The sequence below is a fragment of the Electrona antarctica genome (genome assembly GCF_951216825.1).
Source record: "Electrona antarctica genome assembly, chromosome: 18".
NCBI classification, from domain to species: Eukaryota; Metazoa; Chordata; class Actinopteri; order Myctophiformes; family Myctophidae; genus Electrona; species Electrona antarctica.
Window position 1 is genome coordinate 21,758,498 of NC_136799.1, and position 20,835 is coordinate 21,779,332.

The 20,835-nt window shown below is 42.7% G+C and overlaps 1 protein-coding gene across 1 annotated transcript in view; it reads right to left on the minus strand.

Moving 5' to 3' along the window:
* The window catches only part of syne1b (spectrin repeat containing, nuclear envelope 1b), a gene marked incomplete at its 5' end in the record, with an annotated part of 113,565 nt that overhangs the window by 62,419 nt on the left and 30,311 nt on the right, over positions 1 to 20,835 (minus strand). Inside the window, 28 exon segments of the mRNA XM_079528331.1 lie at positions 223 to 378; positions 963 to 1,106; positions 1,475 to 1,657; positions 1,933 to 2,110; positions 2,854 to 2,990; positions 3,242 to 3,598; positions 4,560 to 4,724; positions 5,181 to 5,490; positions 5,611 to 5,783; positions 6,625 to 6,916; positions 7,432 to 7,581; positions 8,048 to 8,253; positions 11,827 to 11,939; positions 12,403 to 12,610; positions 13,641 to 13,844; positions 13,985 to 14,086; positions 14,511 to 14,693; positions 16,172 to 16,330; positions 16,568 to 16,718; positions 16,804 to 16,983; positions 17,089 to 17,714; positions 17,840 to 17,993; positions 18,462 to 18,628; positions 19,176 to 19,299; positions 19,477 to 19,664; positions 19,816 to 19,914; positions 20,090 to 20,317; positions 20,487 to 20,637. Coding sequence (XP_079384457.1) covers positions 223 to 378; positions 963 to 1,106; positions 1,475 to 1,657; positions 1,933 to 2,110; positions 2,854 to 2,990; positions 3,242 to 3,598; positions 4,560 to 4,724; positions 5,181 to 5,490; positions 5,611 to 5,783; positions 6,625 to 6,916; positions 7,432 to 7,581; positions 8,048 to 8,253; positions 11,827 to 11,939; positions 12,403 to 12,610; positions 13,641 to 13,844; positions 13,985 to 14,086; positions 14,511 to 14,693; positions 16,172 to 16,330; positions 16,568 to 16,718; positions 16,804 to 16,983; positions 17,089 to 17,714; positions 17,840 to 17,993; positions 18,462 to 18,628; positions 19,176 to 19,299; positions 19,477 to 19,664; positions 19,816 to 19,914; positions 20,090 to 20,317; positions 20,487 to 20,637 — 5,488 coding nt within the window.

Consider the following 20,835-nt stretch of genomic DNA (forward strand, 5'->3'; position numbering starts at 1 on the left):
CTGTATATATGCCAAATGTGTGAACGCTCTTATCAAAACCCTCTGAAGTCATGATTTATAAGCTACAATAAGCAATGTTGACATGGCATTCTCTCCCAAAGACAGAAATGTAGATATCAGGGCATAGCCTCATCCACTCTAGTGTCTCAGTCTCCTTCTTCCAGCACTACCACCCCAGGGGACAGGTACTGTAGGCAAACTGGTAGCCAAGTGTTACTGTACCTTGGTCAGGTTGGTTAAAGCTAGGTACTGAGCGGAGAGCTGCGAGACACGGTGAACAAAGCCCTTTCCGGCCGCGTGCTCATCCCACAGCAGTTGAGCCTTCTCTTTCAGCCTGATCAGCTGAACCTCCAGAGAATCTAACTCCTCTAGCACAGACTGGAAGAGCAACAAGCAGGTTATCACAGAACAAGCAAGTTATCACAGATGCATGCAAGCAAAAACAGAGACAGAAACGAGGCAGTTAACTTTAGACACTTGTTAGATTGGCTGGGTCACAGATGGCAACAAGGCTGAAAAGAAAATCTGTCCCATGTTATGGTGAAAAGAAGCCTGGTGTCTACAAAGGCTGTTGGTAGTTGTGAAAAGCAATCAAGGTTTCAAATATAGCAGACAGGGTGAAGCATTGAGCAGGTTCTATGAAGAATATCAGCTACAAATAGCTTGAGAATGATCAGATTTTACAGCGTTAAAAGTAGCAAGATGAGCAAACAAGATGGCAGGAGCACTGGAGCAGACAGGTAAGCCATCAGTGGTTAGGACTACAGTAGCTGCAGAGCTTTTAAACAGCACCTAACCCTACTACACTAATGATTGGGAGTCTCTGTAGCAGAGCTGGAATGGTGAGCTTCTGTTGTGACGGCGGTACAGTGCCAACTGCCAATGGTACTATTACGCTGGCTGGTGAATAGTTCTTCATGGAGCAGGGTGATGGAAGCCCACTGGTCCATGGCCACCAGTACCTGTAGTTTATGCAGCTCCTGCTTCTTGGCTGTGAGGTCATGGAGCCGTGCGCTGCTCTCCTTCACAGCCAGCTCTGTTGCATTCAACCAATCCTGAAGAGGCTCAGCGCTCGCCTCAAAGTCTCTCATTTGACACAGGAGGTTCTGGAAGATATAAATTAAATAGTTATTACTTGTGTAGATAGTGCTATTATTAGTATTGTTTGCTGCAAAGTCATGACCTATTTGTCTGCTCGTCATACTGCCTATTTGTCAATTGGCTAGGTTTAAGAAGATTCCAGCTTTTAGCTTTGTGTTGTGCCTACTGTGCAGATTTGCACGTGTTGTATTACCTGCTGTACTGTACTGTATGTATCTATGCTCCTATTCATTAATCTGACTATGTGTTCCATCATGCATCTATCTACCCTAACATATCTTTCCTTCTGGAATTGATATTTCAGCAGAAGTTGATTAGACAAAATCGATTTTCCCCTCTATGATGGTCAGAGAAAACAGCTTTTGATGTTCACCTGTAAATTTGTCTCTCTGTTGTGCAGGTTGGTCATAAGGTTTTTCCAGTCTTCTCTGGCGGTGTTCATTTTAGCCCGAACCGCGTCCGCTCTGTCTTTAACAGTGATACTGGAGACCAGTTCACTGTTCACCGCCACAGCATTCAGCTTAGCTTGACCCTGCTCTCTGTCACTGAGGAACTCCTATGGAGGAGGAGCAGTACAGGAGGAAAAAGTGGTTAAAACTAAATTACTACTGCTGCTGCTGCTACTACAATAATAATATGAATAATGATAATAAAAATACAGTGATTATATATAATAATAACATTCCCAGAATCTATTTAATTTCCAATTGATTTTGTTAGGGACCACCGTCCCACTCCCTGCACACCTTACCATTTCTTGCATGTAATCTTACTTAGTGATAAGAAATGTACGCGTATTCTACAGTTCACACTAATAAGTCAGTATTATACCTGGATCTTCTGGAGACTGGATGAAGCCTCGCTGAGATTCTGAGGTACATCGAAACACTTGGCTGTGTTAATCTTGGCGTTGACCAGCCACTGCTGGAACTCTCTGAAGGCCAACCGGAATCCCTGTTCCAGTATCTTTTCTTTGTTCTGACACTCCCTGGAGGCCTGCAGGCTCAGACTTTGGGAAACAAAGAAAATAGTTATGGTACATTTCTATATATAAAAAAAGCCTTATTTTTTTTTACAGGCTACACATGATTATTCTAGTAAATGCCAGTAATTGTTCCTTCTATTGTTAAGGTGCCATGCCTTCTATAAGGTGCCATGCAGTCCTGGGTTTTAATTGAAAGTATTTTTTTGAGTGGTGCAACCACTCCTATAGACAGCTACTGTATGTGTGTCTGTGGCTGGTTGTGTCCCTGGGTCCCTGGCTGGCTGTGTCCGAGCATGAAAATAGCGTTTGGTTGGTTTTCACCGCCAAGTGTCACTGTTGCGCAGCCTAACACACACACACATATTAACTGTTTATATCATGATTTCGGTACAGTACAGTACAGTACAGTACAGTACAGTACAGTACAGTACAGTACAGTACAGTACAGTACAGTACAGTACAGTACAGTACAGTACAGTACAGTACAGTACAGTGACCCACTGGGGACCCCCACATGGTAACTCTGTCATTTCTCAACGCGTCGGACGCGGGGCGGCTTGGCGGAACTGGGCCGGCAGCCTGGGCGTGTTCCTGGGGGTCTGGATGTTCTGGGGACCCCCCGGGGATCCCACACGGTAACTCTGTCATTTCTCGACCGATTCAGACGGCGGGCGGCTCGGCGGAACCCACACGGAGTTGCACCACATTTTTTCTATTCTTATGATGAGCTCAATAAGGTGTCGTAAAAGGTATTTGGTGTCACTTGCCTGTTGTACTCCTTGATGAGAGAAGACACTCTCTCTGATTGTGTGCCTAAATCCCTGGAGAACCGACAAAGGTCATTTAGCTGAGTCTTCAGACTATCAGACATGGGCTCAGCTTTAACAAGCCCCTCCAGAGTATCCTGAATGGAAATAAAAGTGAGCATGAATAAAAAAATTACCCTGAGAATTTCCCAAACTCATGGATATTTCATACACATCATTCATCATTAATGTACTTTCACACCGACATTTGTCGATTCAGTATAATACCATTTTGGCACTGGGAACCACACTTTACAGACGACAAAACTTCCTCAATCAGAAAGACAAAATTTCTCAAATCAATATTGCATATAGCCTGACATATAGCCTTACGTCAGCCAAAACATACCTTTGCAATCTGCCAGCCCTTAACAGCCTCCTCTCCGCTGTATTTCCCCTCTGACTGGGCAAGCCGGAGTCGCCAGTCCTGTAGCTGACTGCTGAAGTCCTGCAGATCCTGCTCCAGCCGGACAGCCAGACTGTTGAACTCCTGCTCAGAACTGGCTATCTGAGAGAGAGCAGTCTCCAGACTAGCACGTGTCTGCATTGCCCCACGCTCCCACTGCTCCCAAGAGGACAGAAGGGCAGCCTCTTCTCTCTCCACAGCTTCAAAGCCCACAGAGGCAGTGTGGTCTCTGGCTGCAGCCCCACACCTCTGAACACGGTTCAGCCTCTCTCTGCCACGTTGTTTGGAGTCGATGAGCTCCTGGAAGAGACAAGCAGAGACAGGCAACTGAAATCGTATACTCACCAACAGAATGTTTATAATGTTAACGCCAGTGGTCACAAATCAAAAGGGAAATTAAATATTGTCACTAGTGCTATTGAACATTTAACACTTGCTGCCAGAGTTTGTCAGAATAAAGGCGCTAGAGTGCCAAGCAGATGGGCAGATTTTACTCTGAAAAGCCTTCCATTTCCCCCCAAAACCAGGAGGTATAATGTTCTATTACTACAGTACCTTGCGCTGTCAAGTCTGATCTCTCTTTAGAAGCGTTAATATTCCAAACGAGATGGAGCTGGTTAAGTCAGAAATTAAGACAAAACATCAGCGTTCTGATCAAAACCATGGAGAGCGCCGTAGATGCAGAGATAATAGACAGTTTTGTCGGCCAGTGAACAAGGAAGTGAATGGCTGCACGCATGCGCAAAACATGTCCAGGAGAGCTGTATACACGTCCGAGGCACCCCACGGTGCATGCACGTTATTAGCATCATAAGTGCTAATCCATTCCACCTGGCTGTGCCATCTAGAACTAGACAAACATTTTTTTTGGCTTTCACCTTTTTTTTTTTTTTGATAGAGGGATAGATGAAAGTAGACTGACAGGAAATGGGGAGAGAGATGGGGGGATGACACGCAGTAAAGGCCGTCGGGATCGGGAGTCGAACCAGCGGCATACTGCCACACCAAGGTGCCCAGACAGCTACGCCAGGTGCCCAGGCCGAACTAGACAAACTTAAGTTACCAAAATTTGTACTGTAGGTATTTTAATTTTGCATATGCCTGTATTATTGCAATATTGACTTTATTTAATGTCTCTGTTCACTTTTGTGTATCACTTTGTTTAAAAATCCTATTAAAGCATAGTTTATTTATTTGAAAAAGTGCACTGATGCGATGTACTCTAATGGAAAGTTGGCTATCATGCTTTGTAAATTCTTACCTGCACTTTACAGAGCTTCCTCTTTATGGAGGCTGAATCTCCTGAAAGGTCTGACCAGCGCTGGAGCTCCTCTTTGGCTGAGATCAGCCAATCATTGAAGTCCCTGACAGCATCCTGGTACTGTTCATGCTCAGACACAATCCCTTCCATGGACTGGACTTTACCCTTGGACAGAGATACGAGGACAGTGTAAGCAAGTACGGCTGGACATCTAGGCCCTAGATTAAATCATATTTGAATTTAGGAAATCTAATGTTTTTAAGGGAAAACTTAAAGACAAGAAAGTGAGGACAGAGAGAGAGAGAATACATGTGAATATATGTCTCATTGTCTCAGATTTTAGACAATCACAGGAACGTAATGAAAATGTATTTTAGTATACTTTTCTATGACTGATAATACCTTGGCGTATATGAGCTGTGCTAATGTGCAAGATACTAACTACCCTGTCACAAAAAGACACAAGAGAAACTTCACAACCAGCTTCAGAGATCTCTAGCCAACACACTGTAGTATAGTTTGTCTGATGATGTGAAGGGATCACTTTTCATCAAGTAGGTTGAAGAAAACTACCCTAACAATTACTACAAACAACTTTTGTCTAACTTTAGTCTAAACTACCTTGACAACAGCGGAGATATCAGCGAAGTGAGCACTGAGTTCTGCCCTCGGCTCTGGTCCAAAGTTCTGGTCCAAAGTTTTCTCATGCAGCTCCACGGCTTTTTCTGTAAGTCGTGACAACACTGTTGCATGGGCCTCTACATCTGCCTGGATGGTCCGGAGACGTTCCAACATAGAAGCCTTCTCCTTTAGGCCTGGCTGCTGAGGCAGAGCCATGCCAAACTCTTGCTCCACTGACTCCATCCACTGTTGAAGCTGGCCCTTGTTCTCCTGGAAGCAGCTCCACTGAGCCACTGTCCACTCCAGACGGCTGTAGAGGGCGTGTGTGGGTAATTAGAAAGGCAAACACTTAATGGACAGTGGACACTGCAAGCACATTTAAACTAATACTAGTAATCCAAGGATCCAGTGAAGGGCATCGATTTCTCACCTGTGGCAACTCATGGCGGTCATCAGCATGTTGGCCCAAGCATCTTTCAGTCTCTGTAGCTTTGAGCGGATGGCCTCCTGTCCCTCCACACTGTTGTGCTTAAGGACCTGCTCACCCTTCCCTACCGTCATGTTGAGCTTCACTTCGCCTTCCCCCTTCATCAGAAGGATATCCTACATGTAAAAGAGGAAGGGGGGATGAGATGAGAACAGCATGGGCATTCAATCCAATTTTGAATGTGCATTAGGTGGATGAGCATTAGAGTGACTGCCCAATAAGTCCGTAGGTTTACTTTAAACCCTTGTAAACTAGTGTAATCATTGTAAATGGTAAATGGTGCATTTATATAGCGCCTTTATCCAAGGCGCTTTACATAGATTGTGCATTACATATTCACCCATTCACACACACATTCATACACCGATGGCGGCGGAAACCATGCAAGGCACCAATCAGCACATCGGGAGCAATTAGGGGTTCAGTGTCTTGCTCAAAGACACTTCGACACTAACTCTGGGGGAGCCCGGGTTCGAGCTGGCAACCTTGCGGTTACCATCCAGCCACTCTACCCCTGAGCCACCGTCGCCCCTATTGTAAATAAGAATGTGTTCTTAATATTGCCTGCCTGGTTAAATAAAAATAAATAAAAAGAATCCCTGCAACAGCCATGTCATTGGTTCTCAAACCTTTTTTGCTTGAGAACACTGATCGGCGAATCAAAGTACCCACTTTAACCGACTACATTTTGCTAGCATATAATGCTATGAATGTATAATAACCCACCTTTTGAAGAATATAACTTTAAATATTTTCCATGGTTAGAGTCTGCTGTCATAGCACAATATTTTTCATAATCATATAGTATTGTAATATCTGATTTTATTCAATTCAATAAATAATATTAATAATATTGTTCACAATTATGCCTTTTTCACACTGCTATATTAAGTTATGGAATTAAACTGCGATTGCAATGTGGTGTTTTTTTTGGTGCCAGATATTACTATACCGTACCTGTATAAGACCAAGTCTTATTTCTAGGGTCTCTTTATTGCCGACGGTGCTGTTGAGTGAAGCCAGGCGCTCCTGGACCCCATTAAGCCAGGTCCAGGTGGTCTGCAGTGTCTCTTCAAATGCCTGTTGCTCCTGCAGGGTGAGCTGGCAGCTGCGTAGTCTGTCTCTGACACGTCTCAGCAGGGCCTGGTACTGCGACTGCAGCTGAGCCGATACCCGCGTCTCACTGCCGTCTCCTCGGCTGCCCTCGTTCAGCGCCTGGCCCTCCTGGCACAGACGCTCAAATGAGTCCCTGTGTGGAAAGGAAGTGAAACACTAGCATAATAAATTGTATGGTTCAAAACACTGTTTCCCCTACAACTGGGTTGGGACGCACATGGGGGTCGCGGACACATTTTTATGGTGTCCCTTTTTTTGTTTCCAAGATTTTGTTTTTAATTATTGATATTTCAAAACATTTAAAAAAAACATTCCCCAAAAAAGCAAAAATCCAATGATTTTTGTTTCAGTAATTTCATGAAGGAATAAAAAAAATGTAAGAAATTCCATAAATTAGCAAACAAATCTTTAAGAAGTACTGAAAAGAGCCGATCTACAAGCTCACAATGTGGTGCTTAGAGAGCTTGTAGATCTGCTATTTTCACTAGTTTGGGTCCCGGGCAAACATCAAATTTGTTTTGGGTCACAAGCTAAAATGTTTGGGAACCACTGGTTTAAAAGACAGTATGGCAAATTGTATCTAGGCCTATACACTCCACTTCCTAAATTGACCGTTATGAAATATAACGCAGGACGCAGATACAGAACCTTTCTTTGAGCACCTCCTGTTGGTATTCCTCGACCTGCTCCAGTATGGCCTTCTCAGGACCTCGCTGTTTGGCTTCAGGCATATCCGTGGTCATCCGCTTCTCCATGTGCTCCAGCCACCACCTCAGCTTCTTCAGACGACCCTCAAACCTTTGGTCATTGACATGCCATACTAGCCATTACTGTAAGTGCGTCAGATCTTCAGCAGTGTAAATCAATGGTTCTTGAACTTTTTAATGTCAAGGACCCCAGTTTGGTATGCATTAGGCCACAGACCCCCAAACATCTGACAGAGTTATGGGGTGAATCAAATAGACCCAAAAGGACTGTAACTCTGACAGACCCGGTCTGTCTGAGACCGAGTTACAGCCCTTTTGGGTCTATTTGTTTCCCAACTATCAATCATTATGCTTGGGAACCCCTGGAACCCCTCAAGCTCATCCCAAGGACCCCTGGGGGTCCACAGACCCAACTTCATAAGTAAAGTGCTATTGTCAATAATATTTGTTGTAGTAATTCCCAAAATTGACCTTTTCATTATTTAACCCAAAGTACTAGTAAGAGTGAAAGCATCTCACTGAAGTGGCATTACTGTAGAATTCGGAGGATCTCTTACCCTTTCATGAGAGATGCACTGTCTTCCAGAATCTGATGGTTCTGTCTGCACTGTTCTACGAAACTGTCCCAGTCCTGCTGGATGGAGGACAGGTGCTGCTGGACCTGCCCGGCACTGGCCTTGGGGAGGTGCAAGAGGAGCTTCTCCCCTTCCTCACAGACCTGAGTCAGACGCACCTCGCCCTCCTCCACACGCTCCAGCGCCCCCTGAGAGATAATGACAGAATCAGTGTGCTGTGCACAACAGAGTTGACCTTTGCATCCCTTACCATTGTCTGCCTGCAAATGTAGCAGATGAGGTTAAATTGTTCTATACAATATAAAGTGTGCAGATTAACCACTTAAACCCTATATAAATGAGTACATTGACCATGGTGCCCCAGAGGTCTATGTCGCCTCCTTTCTTCCCCTCTGCACCAAATCTATTCACGAAAGATATTCCAGCTCTAGTTTACTTGTATATCTTGTAGATTTGTGGGAACTATCCAAGAACTATCCAAAAATGAAATGGAGCCTAGATTAGTTATGTCAATGGACGCAGAAAAAGCCTTTGATACTGTCGAATGGGACTTTTTATTCAGCACATTACAACACATGAACTTTGGCGAAACATTTATTAACCATATAAAACTATTATATAGAGCACCCAAAGCGCAGATCCTAACAAATGGAATTCTATCCAAACCCTTCCCTTTGGGAAGAGGAAGCAGACAAGGGTGCCCATTATCACCGCTATTATTTGCCATTGCTATTGAATCATTGGCAGCTGCTATCAGAACAAATTCTGAAATTAAAGGGATAAAAATAGGTGAGGAGGCGACTAAAGTTTCTTTATATGCGGACGATTTACTGTTGTATATCTCCAAACCAGAACAGTCCCTTCCAGAACTATTTAAATTAATAAAAGAATACAGTAGTCTATCAGGATACAAACTGAACTACGAAAAAACCGAAGTAATGCCACTAAACAGTCACACCCACCATAACACCCATCACCTGTTATCTGCATTCAAATGGCAACCACACGGATTAAAATACTTAGGCATCACTGTCACAAGGGACCTAGATAAAGCCTACCAAGCTAATTACATGCCGCTGACAGAGAAGGTTAAAAGTGACCTACAAAAATGGAAAAACTTACCCATATCATTAATTGGAAGAGTAAATATAATCAAAATGAATGTTTTGCCGAAGTACATGTATTTTTTTCAATCAATCCCTTTAAAATGTCCCCCCAAAATGTTTATAGACATAAACAGAACCATCTCACAGTTCCTATGGGCGGAAAAAAAAATAAGAGTGAAAATATCAACATTACAAGCCCCAATCTCAAAAGGTGGACTAAATCTACCTAATTTCAAATTGTACTATCTGGCATCACAATTACGAACTGTGTGGACCTGGCTTCTAAGAGACAACATAAAACCAGCCTGGGTAAATATAGAACAACAAATGGTCAAACCAACTACACTGAGCTCAATTCCATTCATAGGATCATTAAAAAACTTGCATAAGATCACAAAAAATCAAATCATCTGCCACACATTTGAGTGTTGGCAAGAAAGTCACAAGTTGCTAGGACTCCGACCTATCTTATATAAACACACACCACTATGGAATAACCCTCTAGTACCAGAAAATATAAGATATGGCATTATTGCAAACTGGAAAGAAAAAGGACTCGCAGAACTAGGTGATCTTTGCAATAAAGAGATATTTGCAGACTTTACTTTCATAAAAGACCGGTATCAGTTACCCGGAACACACTTTTTTAAATTTTTACAAATAAGGAGCTGGGTGAAGGCCAACACGGATAAGAATTTTCCTACCATTAAAGAAACCCCCATAGAAAAGGCTATATGGAATGCAAAATCACAAAAAGGATTAATTTCAGAACTATATACTACTATGAATGATGAAATAAAACATAATTCCGAACAGCACAAACAGAAATGGGAAAATGATGTTGGATATCAATATACGTTGAAAGAATGGGAAAATCTGTTACAGAGCTCACAGAAGACACTGGTCAATACTAAACATAGACTTACACAATTCAAAATACTCCATCGTGTGTATTACACACCACAGAGGATGCATCGATTTAGCCCCAACACACCACCTACATGTCCACGATGCCGCAGAGATAATGGGGACCTTATACATATGTTTTGGAAGTGCACATACTTAAATAGCTTTTGGAATAATATCTACAAATATACATCTGAGATATTACAAAAAGAGGTGCCACCAGACCCCAGAATTTCAATACTGGGAGATGTCGAGATGCTCAAGGAATTTAATAAGGATGAGAGGAGATCGATACTCTTAATAATGACAGCAGCAAAAAAATGTATATTAACCAACTGGAAAGCATCTCAACCGCCCACACTCAAACAATGGTGGAGAGAATTGTTATCATACAGCACATCAGAAAAGATTATGTACAACGTTAAAGGGAAACCAATGGAATTTGACAGAATATGGGGGAACATTATTAATAATATAAGAAATATTGAGGGGAGACTACCATAACAAACTGACTATGATGTACTTGTAGATTGATGAACTGATAAACTCACTGAGAAAATAATAAAATAGGATCCTCTTGGCAGAGGGTGTCGATCTCCTCATTGAAGTCTATCGAAGTCTATCCTGAAGCTGTCTTTCTCTTTATTCTTAATCTCCTTTGGCTGGTCTGTATATTTATATATGTACTCGTTATTTTTTGTTGTTGCAGTAATTATTGTTGCTATTATCCAATACCTTTCATGTGAGGAAACAGTATGAAGTGTACAGAGACGTGACGGAGAAAGAGGACAATGATGTATTTGTATTTATGCTGGGGGGGGAAGGTGTGGGGAAATGAAATGTTTTGTTCTTTAAAATGTTAAAAACCAAATAAAAATATATTTAAAAAAAAGAAGAAAAAAAAAAAAAGATTTGTGGGAACACAACCTGACAGAAATCCAAAAGGGTCATATAAGTCTGCCTACCTACTACAAGATCTCTCTCCACACAGCAGATTTAAATTAATGACACATGCTTATTATCAAGTGCTAACAACAAGCACCATGTAATGCCCATGTAGACATTCAGGTGTTACAGCAACAACAGCAGCCAGTAAAAATGAAACACGGTACAAGAGCTAGTCAAGGCTATGATAGAAGGTAGGGACAGTCCACAGGACAATCAGGCGCCATTGCATGGGAAGAAAAACTGGATCCGGAAGTTCGGTGAAACATTACATTGGAGTACAGTACATTGTAGTCAATGAGAGCCGGCTGGACTAGCTTGTGAACAAACACTATTTATAAACGATTGCATCCTTTGTTAGTTAATCGGTTCAGGAACATAAAAGAAGACATATCACAGGTTGTTTTCTAATCACTTTTTTTATGTGCGCACTGTAAAATGTTATTGAGGGATCTAAACAGCACCATGTATTGTTTCTGGAGTATTGCAAGATGTATTAGTCAAGCGGTCAATGATGAACAGTCTCCAATACTTTGACACAAATGAATTGAATGACTGACAACATGAAGTGATGCCCATAATTTACGCAAGGCCTCACACTGGAAACTCGTGTGTAGGGAAGGACACAGGTGAGTTCCTTTTGGAGGGGTGTGTCCTCAAATCAGGGTACCCGAACTAAGGAGGGGCATTGCCAATTAATGCTCAACATGTAAATGTCATAACAAAGATTTCTTGATGAATTAAAATGAACTACAACTGATAGTGTTCACAGGGTGTATTTAGTATAATTTGTATCAGTTCTACCTTTAGTTTCTGCAGTTTACGTTCCACAATGCGTGTGTCTCCAGATCGGTCTGAGCATTCTTTAACTATCTCCCTCTGTTCAGAGAGCCAGCGATGGAACTCCTGCACCAGGTCTGAAGAACAAAAGAGAGCATGTTTTCCATCGATGAAGATGACATTGATACAGTAGATGAAGATCTGTCTACAGAAAAATGTACTCATGTCATTCATGGGATCACAACACACACTGAGTGTAGCCTTATGGATCATGTTTATCACCAACATTGAAGGAGAAAGCTTGTGTGTTGCATTTTCTGTACCTATATTGAACCAATTTATTTGGTATTTATTTATATTTTTTAACAAGAGTTGGAGTAAAATGAACACTGAGGATTGTAATGTGCAGTTTGTTTGTTTGATTGTATTGAAGTATTTATTAACAGTTTGCAGAATGGGTACATTTCAATAGCACAACTCAATACAAAGACTGTTACTGTGGACGACACACTTGTTTACAACAGGGTCCACCTACAGTATGTACCCCCATGTACAATATAATAATTACCCATGTGCTCCAGAGTGAGTCAGAATACTCACCATTGAAGTGCTGCTGCAGACAGTGCTGCAGTGATGCCAGGGTCCTGGCCGAAAGCTGGTTGACAGACTCATAACTCTTGATGAGGTCGGTAAGAGCCGAGCCCAGGCCAGCCAGCTCCTCGGATGGATATTTCCTGCACAACGTGTTGAGACTCTCCCGGGTGGAGTCGATGCTTCCCTGCTGATTCTGCAACTCCTTCTGCAGATCCTGTCACCCAGAAAATGTTATGTACACTAGATGAATTCATTATCTACTTCCTTACCTTAGTGTTTTCTACAACCTTAGTCAGCAAGGAGTAGCTGGGCCGTATAATAATAATACTTTTTTCCATATAAAACTTGCTCAAAGTGCTGTATATCAAGATTAAAGGCAAGCAAAACAAAAAAATAATTTAGAAAGTTAAATGGAACATTAAATAAAATATCTTAAAATCGTGATAAATTGTGCTATAGAAAGGCTATGTTTAAAATAAGTTTTTAAGTGTTTTCACAAATCAAAAGATTTCAATTGAGCCTGCCACTCTCTGTAGGTAAAGTGTTCTATAATTTGGAATTGTCTTTTCTGTAAGGGTTATGCATACTGTATGTAGCAAGCCTGCGGTAGAAGATCTCTAAAGGCTCCTGAAGGAACATAAACCATAATGCAGTCTGTGATATAACTAGAAGGACTATATATAACTATAACTTTATATAACTAGAATGCGCCTCCCTAGGGAGGTCCTCGACGCACGTCCCACTGGGAGGAGACCCCGGGGCAGACCAAGGCGCAGTTGGAGGAAACACATCGACTCACTGGCCTTGGAACGTCTCGGAACGTCTCCCCCAGGAGGAAGTCACTAATGTTGCTCTGGAGAGGGAAGTCTGGAGCACTCTGGTGGAGCTGTTGCCCCCGCGACCCGACTACGGATAAGCGGTTGAAGATGGATGGATGGATGGATGGACTTTAAAATCATCTCAGGAAGACAGCCAGTGTAGTCTAGCTAAGACTGGACTGTTCTCTCTTTTGTTTCGTTTTTTAGCATTATAGCAGCAAAGATCTGAATAAGTTGTACATTTGTAATGGTGTTTTAGTAATACTCGTAAAAATGCACATTGTAGCAGTTTACAGTATTTAAGATCAGCATCTTGCCGAGTTACTGTAGGAATAGTTGTACTTGAAGGCCCAAGGCCCTAGTGCAGGGGTCACCAACATTGCGATGTTGTGTTGTACAGAACTTGCGTTCGCACATTGTTCATACCTTCACTCTGCAAATGTCCTCAGGGTCTGAACCAGTGGGCGAGGAAACCAAGGAATCCTCCATACTTTTCAGCCAAGAAGACATCTGGGAAATGTAGTCTTCCAACTGTTTCCTCTGTGAGCTGAAGTCCCGCAGGTTTCCCATGGCTTGTTCACAAAGCTTCTGAACACTGCTGATCTTTTTTCGCAGGTCAGCCTCTAGCACCTGACATGAGCAGTTGTTGTTGGTAATAAGTTAACAAATTCATCATCTGTGCTACCGTTGCTTGTATTTTAAGTTGCTGTGAAGTGTGATCATCAGCCTAAATGTAATTCTCTAAATAAATGGTCAAAAACAATAACTACCTGTAGTTTAGCAGGAGTCTCTTGACTTTGACTGCGCTGCTTCAGTTCTGTCACTTTCACTTGCAGGGTCTCAAGTTTCTTCTCTTTCTCGCCCATCTCCATCTGCCAATAAATAAGAACATAAAAGGAATGTTTTATAGATAGCTCAGGGTCAGCACATGTCCTTGCTACATAGTGACTGGTAAAGAGTGATACACTGAATGATCTTTGCTACACAGTGAGGAAGTAATAAGTGTCTTGAGTCAGAGTCATAGTGGCCCATAATTCTTGACCAGCAACTTGACCTGGTGGAAGTTGTTTTTATGATTATACTGAGTGAATGGGGTGTAACATATTGGAACAGGCAAGCTTTTAGATCTTTTTGAAAACTATAATGGTAAAAATAGGGACACCATATATTATTGTAATGTAATGTACTTATTTGACTTTCGTACTTCACCTAAGTAAAGTAGGCTACAAACCAGGGCAAAATATTGAAAATAGGATTTGAAAACACTCTGGCTGCAACAATGCCACATATTTGTACCTGTAACACAGTAAGCCTCGCAGATATCTTCTGGCTATCATTGAGGTTGTTTAGGCTCTCGCTCAGCTCCATCATACAGCTGCTTGTCCAGCTCTCCACGTCTTCACTGATTTTGCGCACCTCGTCCCACACTGCCAGACTCCGGCTCAAGCAATCAATGTTTTCATCTATCCTCTCAGACAGCTGAAAATGAAAGAATTAGTTAGAATGAGTGTCCACTAGACACCTAGTAGTAAAGAAGACTGCTAATGATGCCAAGCCCTTGGGAATAAGTGCTCAAAGTATGTAAAGTAACACCAAGTCAAGTCACCAAATGATGTACAGTGTGGGTAATGCCATTTAATAGATCATATTATTGATGTATGTATTTTGAGGTGTAATCAGTCTGGTGTCAGAGGCACTTCCCCGTGGGGTGCATACGTTGGTTAGACATACTAACAGTCCTACAGTCATTAGTCCGACAACACCGTCGGCGTTGCTCCTGACATGTGTTGCGGGTTTAAAACTAACCTGTTAAAAATCTACAGTGGCTAACGACATGTGCTGCGGGTTTTGGGTAGGGTGTCGGACTCATGACTGTAGGACATGCAACTAGTGCATACTAGTACAGGAAAGGAGCAATTCTGGGGAAATTGCAATGGGTGGTTGGCTCGATGGCACAGACGCCTTCGGAAATATAGGCCCCTCCCACTGATTTAGCTAGCCAATTACAATGTCAAATCACCCCTATTAGTCCGGCAGCCAACAGGCTTCTTTTGTTTTAAAGTGGGAAATGTGGTATATAGTTTTTTTTTATTGGCCTAAAATATTGTCTATATACATACATTCGTGAATCCACTTGCTGACCGGCTGTCGGTATTGAGCAATTTTTGTTATAGGAGGGTTATAGGGGGATCACATGGATTATGTGATTTACTGTTGTTTAGGTGCATGGGCTGCAGCAGTGCAGGCATTTTATCAATGGTCGACACAGTGTTGAGTGTTCACCTTGTTTTATAGGGTGAGAAACAGATTTAAACACAGGATGATTACATTGATAGTACTTGGCAATTAAACTAATACATATTTTAAATCAACAATCACGATAAAATGTGTTACATATACTATTAATGGTTACTGTACACGATCTTGTTTCAGACAACAGACTCTGACAAGGAGGCAGACTGCCTCCCTCCAAAGTCCAGTAGTGAATCTTGAGGTTAAAAGTGAGTTAAAAGGGATCTTGAAAATGCCTGTTGGATAGGTGTACTGGTTGCATTTAATCAGCATTAAAGGAGACACAAATTACAGCTCCAATGTATTGCTCATTATATGTTACAAACATCACCTCTGTTCAAAAACCAGAGGGTGGACCTTGGAAATATAGAAGGAGGTCTGAGATGAGACCAAGTTAAGAGGACTCAGTTGAGGTAGTAAGATTGGTCTGTTGGTGCCTCTTTTGTACCAGGCATGGCCAACCAGGTAGGGACTCCGGGGCAAACCCATGCAGGGCACAATATTTACTATTATCTCCAACGTGGCACCTCCTCCAGCTCCTTGGGTTCCCCTCATGACCAGCTTAAAAGAGATGCTGAGGAGAAGAAGTTGCTGCCCTGACCCAGAGGGATGAACTTAATCTTATTGTGATTCCAATTACTCTAAGTGTTATTCCATTCACTTACATCAAGCCACTGATCCACCAGGCTCTCACTGTCCTTCTTCATCATCTGAGAATCACAGTCTTGAATTTTCTTCAGCTCACTCAGCAACTGTTTGCCCTTGCTGGAAAACTGGTCCAACTCCCGCTGTTTACTCGCCATTTCTGCCTTAGCTGCCTCATGCTGCACATGGAAAGGGAAAAAATATTGCAAACATGTTGAACACTTGAAGTAATAATTGAATTCATCACTTCATATATTCACAAATGAGGTTTTTCTGTGTTTTACTGCATTCCATTTGAAAGTAATACATTAAAATGAGCTATGCATTTAAATGAGCTACAGTACACAGCTACAGAGTTCAACAAGATTTTGCACATGTTGATACCAAACAACGAATGAATATGCATTAGTTCTGACCTTGGACAGTGATCTCTTGGTTTCCTCGTGGTCTTTCAGAGCAGAGCCAATCTCCACAATAGCTTCAGTGTTCTCTATGACGGTGTTGATGGAGGTTTTCAGACTCTGGTAGTCTCTCATCAGCTCCACAAGAACACTGCACTGCTCCTGTCTGCCAATGAGAAAGTGAGGTCATGTACATGTGTTTACACACATATATATTTAAAAAATAAATTGGGCTAGGAGTGACCTAGTACCTGTCAGTTATGAGTCTCTTGGTGTCCTCCCATGTGGTTTCCAGGAGGTTGATTTCTCGAAGCACTTCTCCAGCCAGCTCTGCGTCTCTCTGAGCCAGCTGCTGGCCTTTGTCCCTCAGCCACTGTTCCTCATGCTGGTGAGACTGCAGCTCATCCTCCTGCTGGTTAAAGAACCGCAGCCTGGCAAATAGAGGGGAGAAATGTTGCTTTTCTCAGTCTCATACACTACAGTTACATTACATGGTTACATTTGTACACATGAGTTAAATTAACACAGAACTTTACCTCTGCTGTAGAGCATGTAGGCTGGGTTCTTTGAGGTTCTGGTGATCGGCTTTATCCTCAATGTCCTCCACGGTTTTGAGCAGCTGCTCTTTGCGCTGTCTGAATGAAGCCCACAGAGACCCCAGGGCTTCTGCTTCACTCTGTTTTGTACCCAGCAGGTTCCTTACGGTATCCAGCTCGGAGCTAAGAGTGTCAGCCAGCACACGGCATGACGTCCGAGACCCCTCATCACCAGCGATGTGGAGGTGACTTTTGCAAAGGCTGCTGTCCAGGCCGACAGCCAGTGTTTCCAGTTGGCTGATGTCGGGCACTATGGTGGCCAACTCCTGTTGCAGTTCCTCCACCCTGCCCCGGTCCCAGCTCCCAGCGCTCTCCACAGTCTGTCTCAGACCCTGGAGGACCCCTCCTGCCGCTCCGTGGGTTTGCAGAAACGCCTCCAGTCTCTCAAGACACTCTAGCTGGAGCTCGGCTATGTGCTGGGCCTCCAGGTAGGGCTGGAGACAGCTCTCCAGCCTGCTCTGGAGGAGCTGGGCATCGCCAGGCTCGCAGGATCCACACAGTCTCTCTGTTTGCTGCTCTAAGCTCTTCCTCGCACTGGCCTTCTCCTGCAGCGCTGCCAGGGTCTCCTGCCACAGACAATACAGGAAAACACTGAGAATTAATCTGAAATGTGTGAACAATTATTTCATCTTGCCATATCCACATGGCGATGGCGGACATTTTGTACTCGGGAGAGAGGGGTCACTCTTACCTTTACATGGGTCACAGCTGGTTGCAGGTTGGTGATGTTGATTTGTGAGGCTGAATGGAGAGAGGAAAGCATGGTCTCACTCCACTGGGAGAACTTCAGCAGGGTCTGGTCAAAATGCTCCATGTGGGAGAGGTGATTCTGAAGCTCTCGGATTCTGGTTGAGAGGATGGGAATGTGGGGAGGTAAATGTGAGGATGAGAGATATAATGTCACTTCTTGACTATTGGCAAGAAGTGTTCGCAAAATGTAGTCACATACTTCAAGTATGTGGACTGGATAGGGCTGGAAATTAGTGCCAGAAAGGTTAGATTATTTATCAAATGAATAGCTTACTGACATTATTTGAATTGTTGTATACACTGCAACAATACAATTCAAGTATGTTAAAATGCCAATGCCAATAATTATGCACAAATGCAGTTTGATCATGTTATGGTAAAAGCAACGATCTGAGCTAGACCAGTACAGTAAAATCTAGTGTGTATTCATTCTTTTATCCATTTGTAACTATTATGCGTCCAGTACACTCAGAATTAAATCTTAAGCTTAACCTGCGATATGAAACTACAGTATGGCCTAAATATGAATGGCAAAGCATCTCTGCAGTGAGAATCAATCTTACCGGTGAGGAACGGCTTCATTCTGACACTGCAGTCTCTTCTGCAGCATCTCTAAATCTCCTTTAAGCTGCTTTACCCTCTCCTCTGAAGCTGTTGGATACAAGGATCTCTCCATGGATACCAGTCCAGCATGAAGGGGCTCCAAGGACCTCACTTCATGGTGCATTCCCTGCAAACATCATGAGATTTTCCTCAGTATTTGATTCATGTGTAAAGTTTGTAAACTGTATATTGAAATGTAATTATGTTTTTGAGGGGCGCTAACCCGTCCTATGCACAGCTTTGTGTATGTGTGAGCACGGAATGTGATGTGTGATATATGTTTGTATGTATATGTTTATTAAAGGTATATTCAGTGATTTGACTTAATTCAAATATCACTTATTTTTTCTTTTTTTCTGGATAATCCTCCCTACTATAGAGTGTGCTGACCATATAAGGAGTTCCTCCCTGTCCCCAGTGAGCCCCTGGGGTCAAAAAACCAGTTGCCACCCGCCACCAATCAGTTTTGGTGGCGGGTGGCAAAACCTTCATCCAATCAGGATGAGTGGGGCCTTCCTCCAATCATGATCGAGTGGGGGCGGGCCTTGGTGCACATGCTGTTGGCCTGTTGCACTTCCCCCCACTGTAGAGCGTGCATGTACACATTTTGTTACCGGGGCGGACTGGGTGGTTTTCCAAATCACCCAAATCACTGAATGCTCCTTTAACTGTACCTGCAAATCCTGTATCTCAGTCTGGAGCTTGGTTTTATCAGCCGACAGGCCGTGGCTCTCTGGTTTGGATGCACATTCACTTCTCTCCAAGCAGGAAACAAAGTTGGAGCGATCCTTCTCATACCTGAAATGCAACAATAGATATGACCATGAATGTGAATTCTACATCGAAATGTGCAGGGTCAGGTGGCAACTATCTGAGCACATGGTGCAATGTTTCAATCAATACACCCCGATTTTTCTGCATACTAGCAAAATCCTGTGTGTGTACAGTATGTCCATATACAAATACTGTCCTTACCTTTGCCAAAGGGATAGCAGGTTCTCCAGGGTGCTTTGTTTATCTTTTGCCTGGTGTATATTTTGTTCATAGCTGGTTAGTAGAGCTGTAACCTCCTTCTCTGCATGTTCCCTGTCATTGAGTCTTCTGGCCCCAGCAGACAGTGACAGCAAGGTCGTCTTCAGCCTCTCCAGACACTGATATACATCCTGGAGAAAGTTTAAACAACACAACACGTTACATTAACTGAGAGGAAGGCTCACACAGTATAGAGAGGAGGAACAGATACTGATAAGTTTACCTCCAAATATAGTAGGTAAGAATAGAAGAGAATGTGAAGACAATTTAATTGTGAATTACCATGTGGTTCTGTAGAGCTTTATATGTCTCAGACGAGGAGTCACACGATGTGACAGGATGTTCTAGTTTTATATGCAAGTCACCAAGTGTTTTCTGTGCCTGGAAGACATCGGAGACCACAAACTGCATCATGTACCCATCATTTTCCAATTTTTTATTTTCCAAACAATTTCAAACATTCGTCTATTTTCGCTGTGAAACACCGTCCAATACAATACTGCTTAGGTGTTTATTATTAGCAACTAAAACGATTATTTTATGTGTCAGTATATACCTCCTGCAGGCTGGTGTTGAACTTCTGCTGGTGAGAGGAGCTTTCCTCCAGCTGTCCGTCAACCTGCTGCACGCTCTCCTTCAGTTCCTCCCAGTACCTTCCGATCTGGGTCAAACGGGCCTTGATACGAGCTGCCTCCCCTGAGGACACAAACTGGGCCATTGCCTGTGAGTGTGCCTCCAGCTGAGACAGAACCTCCACCCTTTGTTGAAGTTCTGCACTGATAGCCTGGGCACAGAGGCAAGGAAGACCAGATGTTAACTAAGCCAGTGAAATGACCACTGAAAAAATGCTTAGAAAGGGGGTAGGTTGTTCGTTATGTAGGTAGGTTGAGTACAGCGTAGAATCAGAAGGTACAGGGTACAGTGAAAGATCACAGCTTTGTAATTCACAGTACCTTCACTGTATGGATCTGCTGGTCAAGAAGAACAGTAGAACTTTTCAGTGTGTCGAGTTGTTTTTCTTTATCAGATATCCATACGGAAAAGGCCTCAAACCCACTTCCAAACTCGTCCCACTGAGTTTTCATTCCTTCAAGAGCCTTGACACTGGAATAAAGAAGTATCCATTATAGTTGTATCACTAATAAACTGCCAATACTGTACGTAGCATATAATGATATGATATTGTAATGATAATATTGAATGCATCCAACTATTGTTTAATACAATAAAAAAATGTAATAGTGGGTTGTTAGACACCTGTAAATAATAATTAATAATAATGAAGTGGACAAAATTATAGGA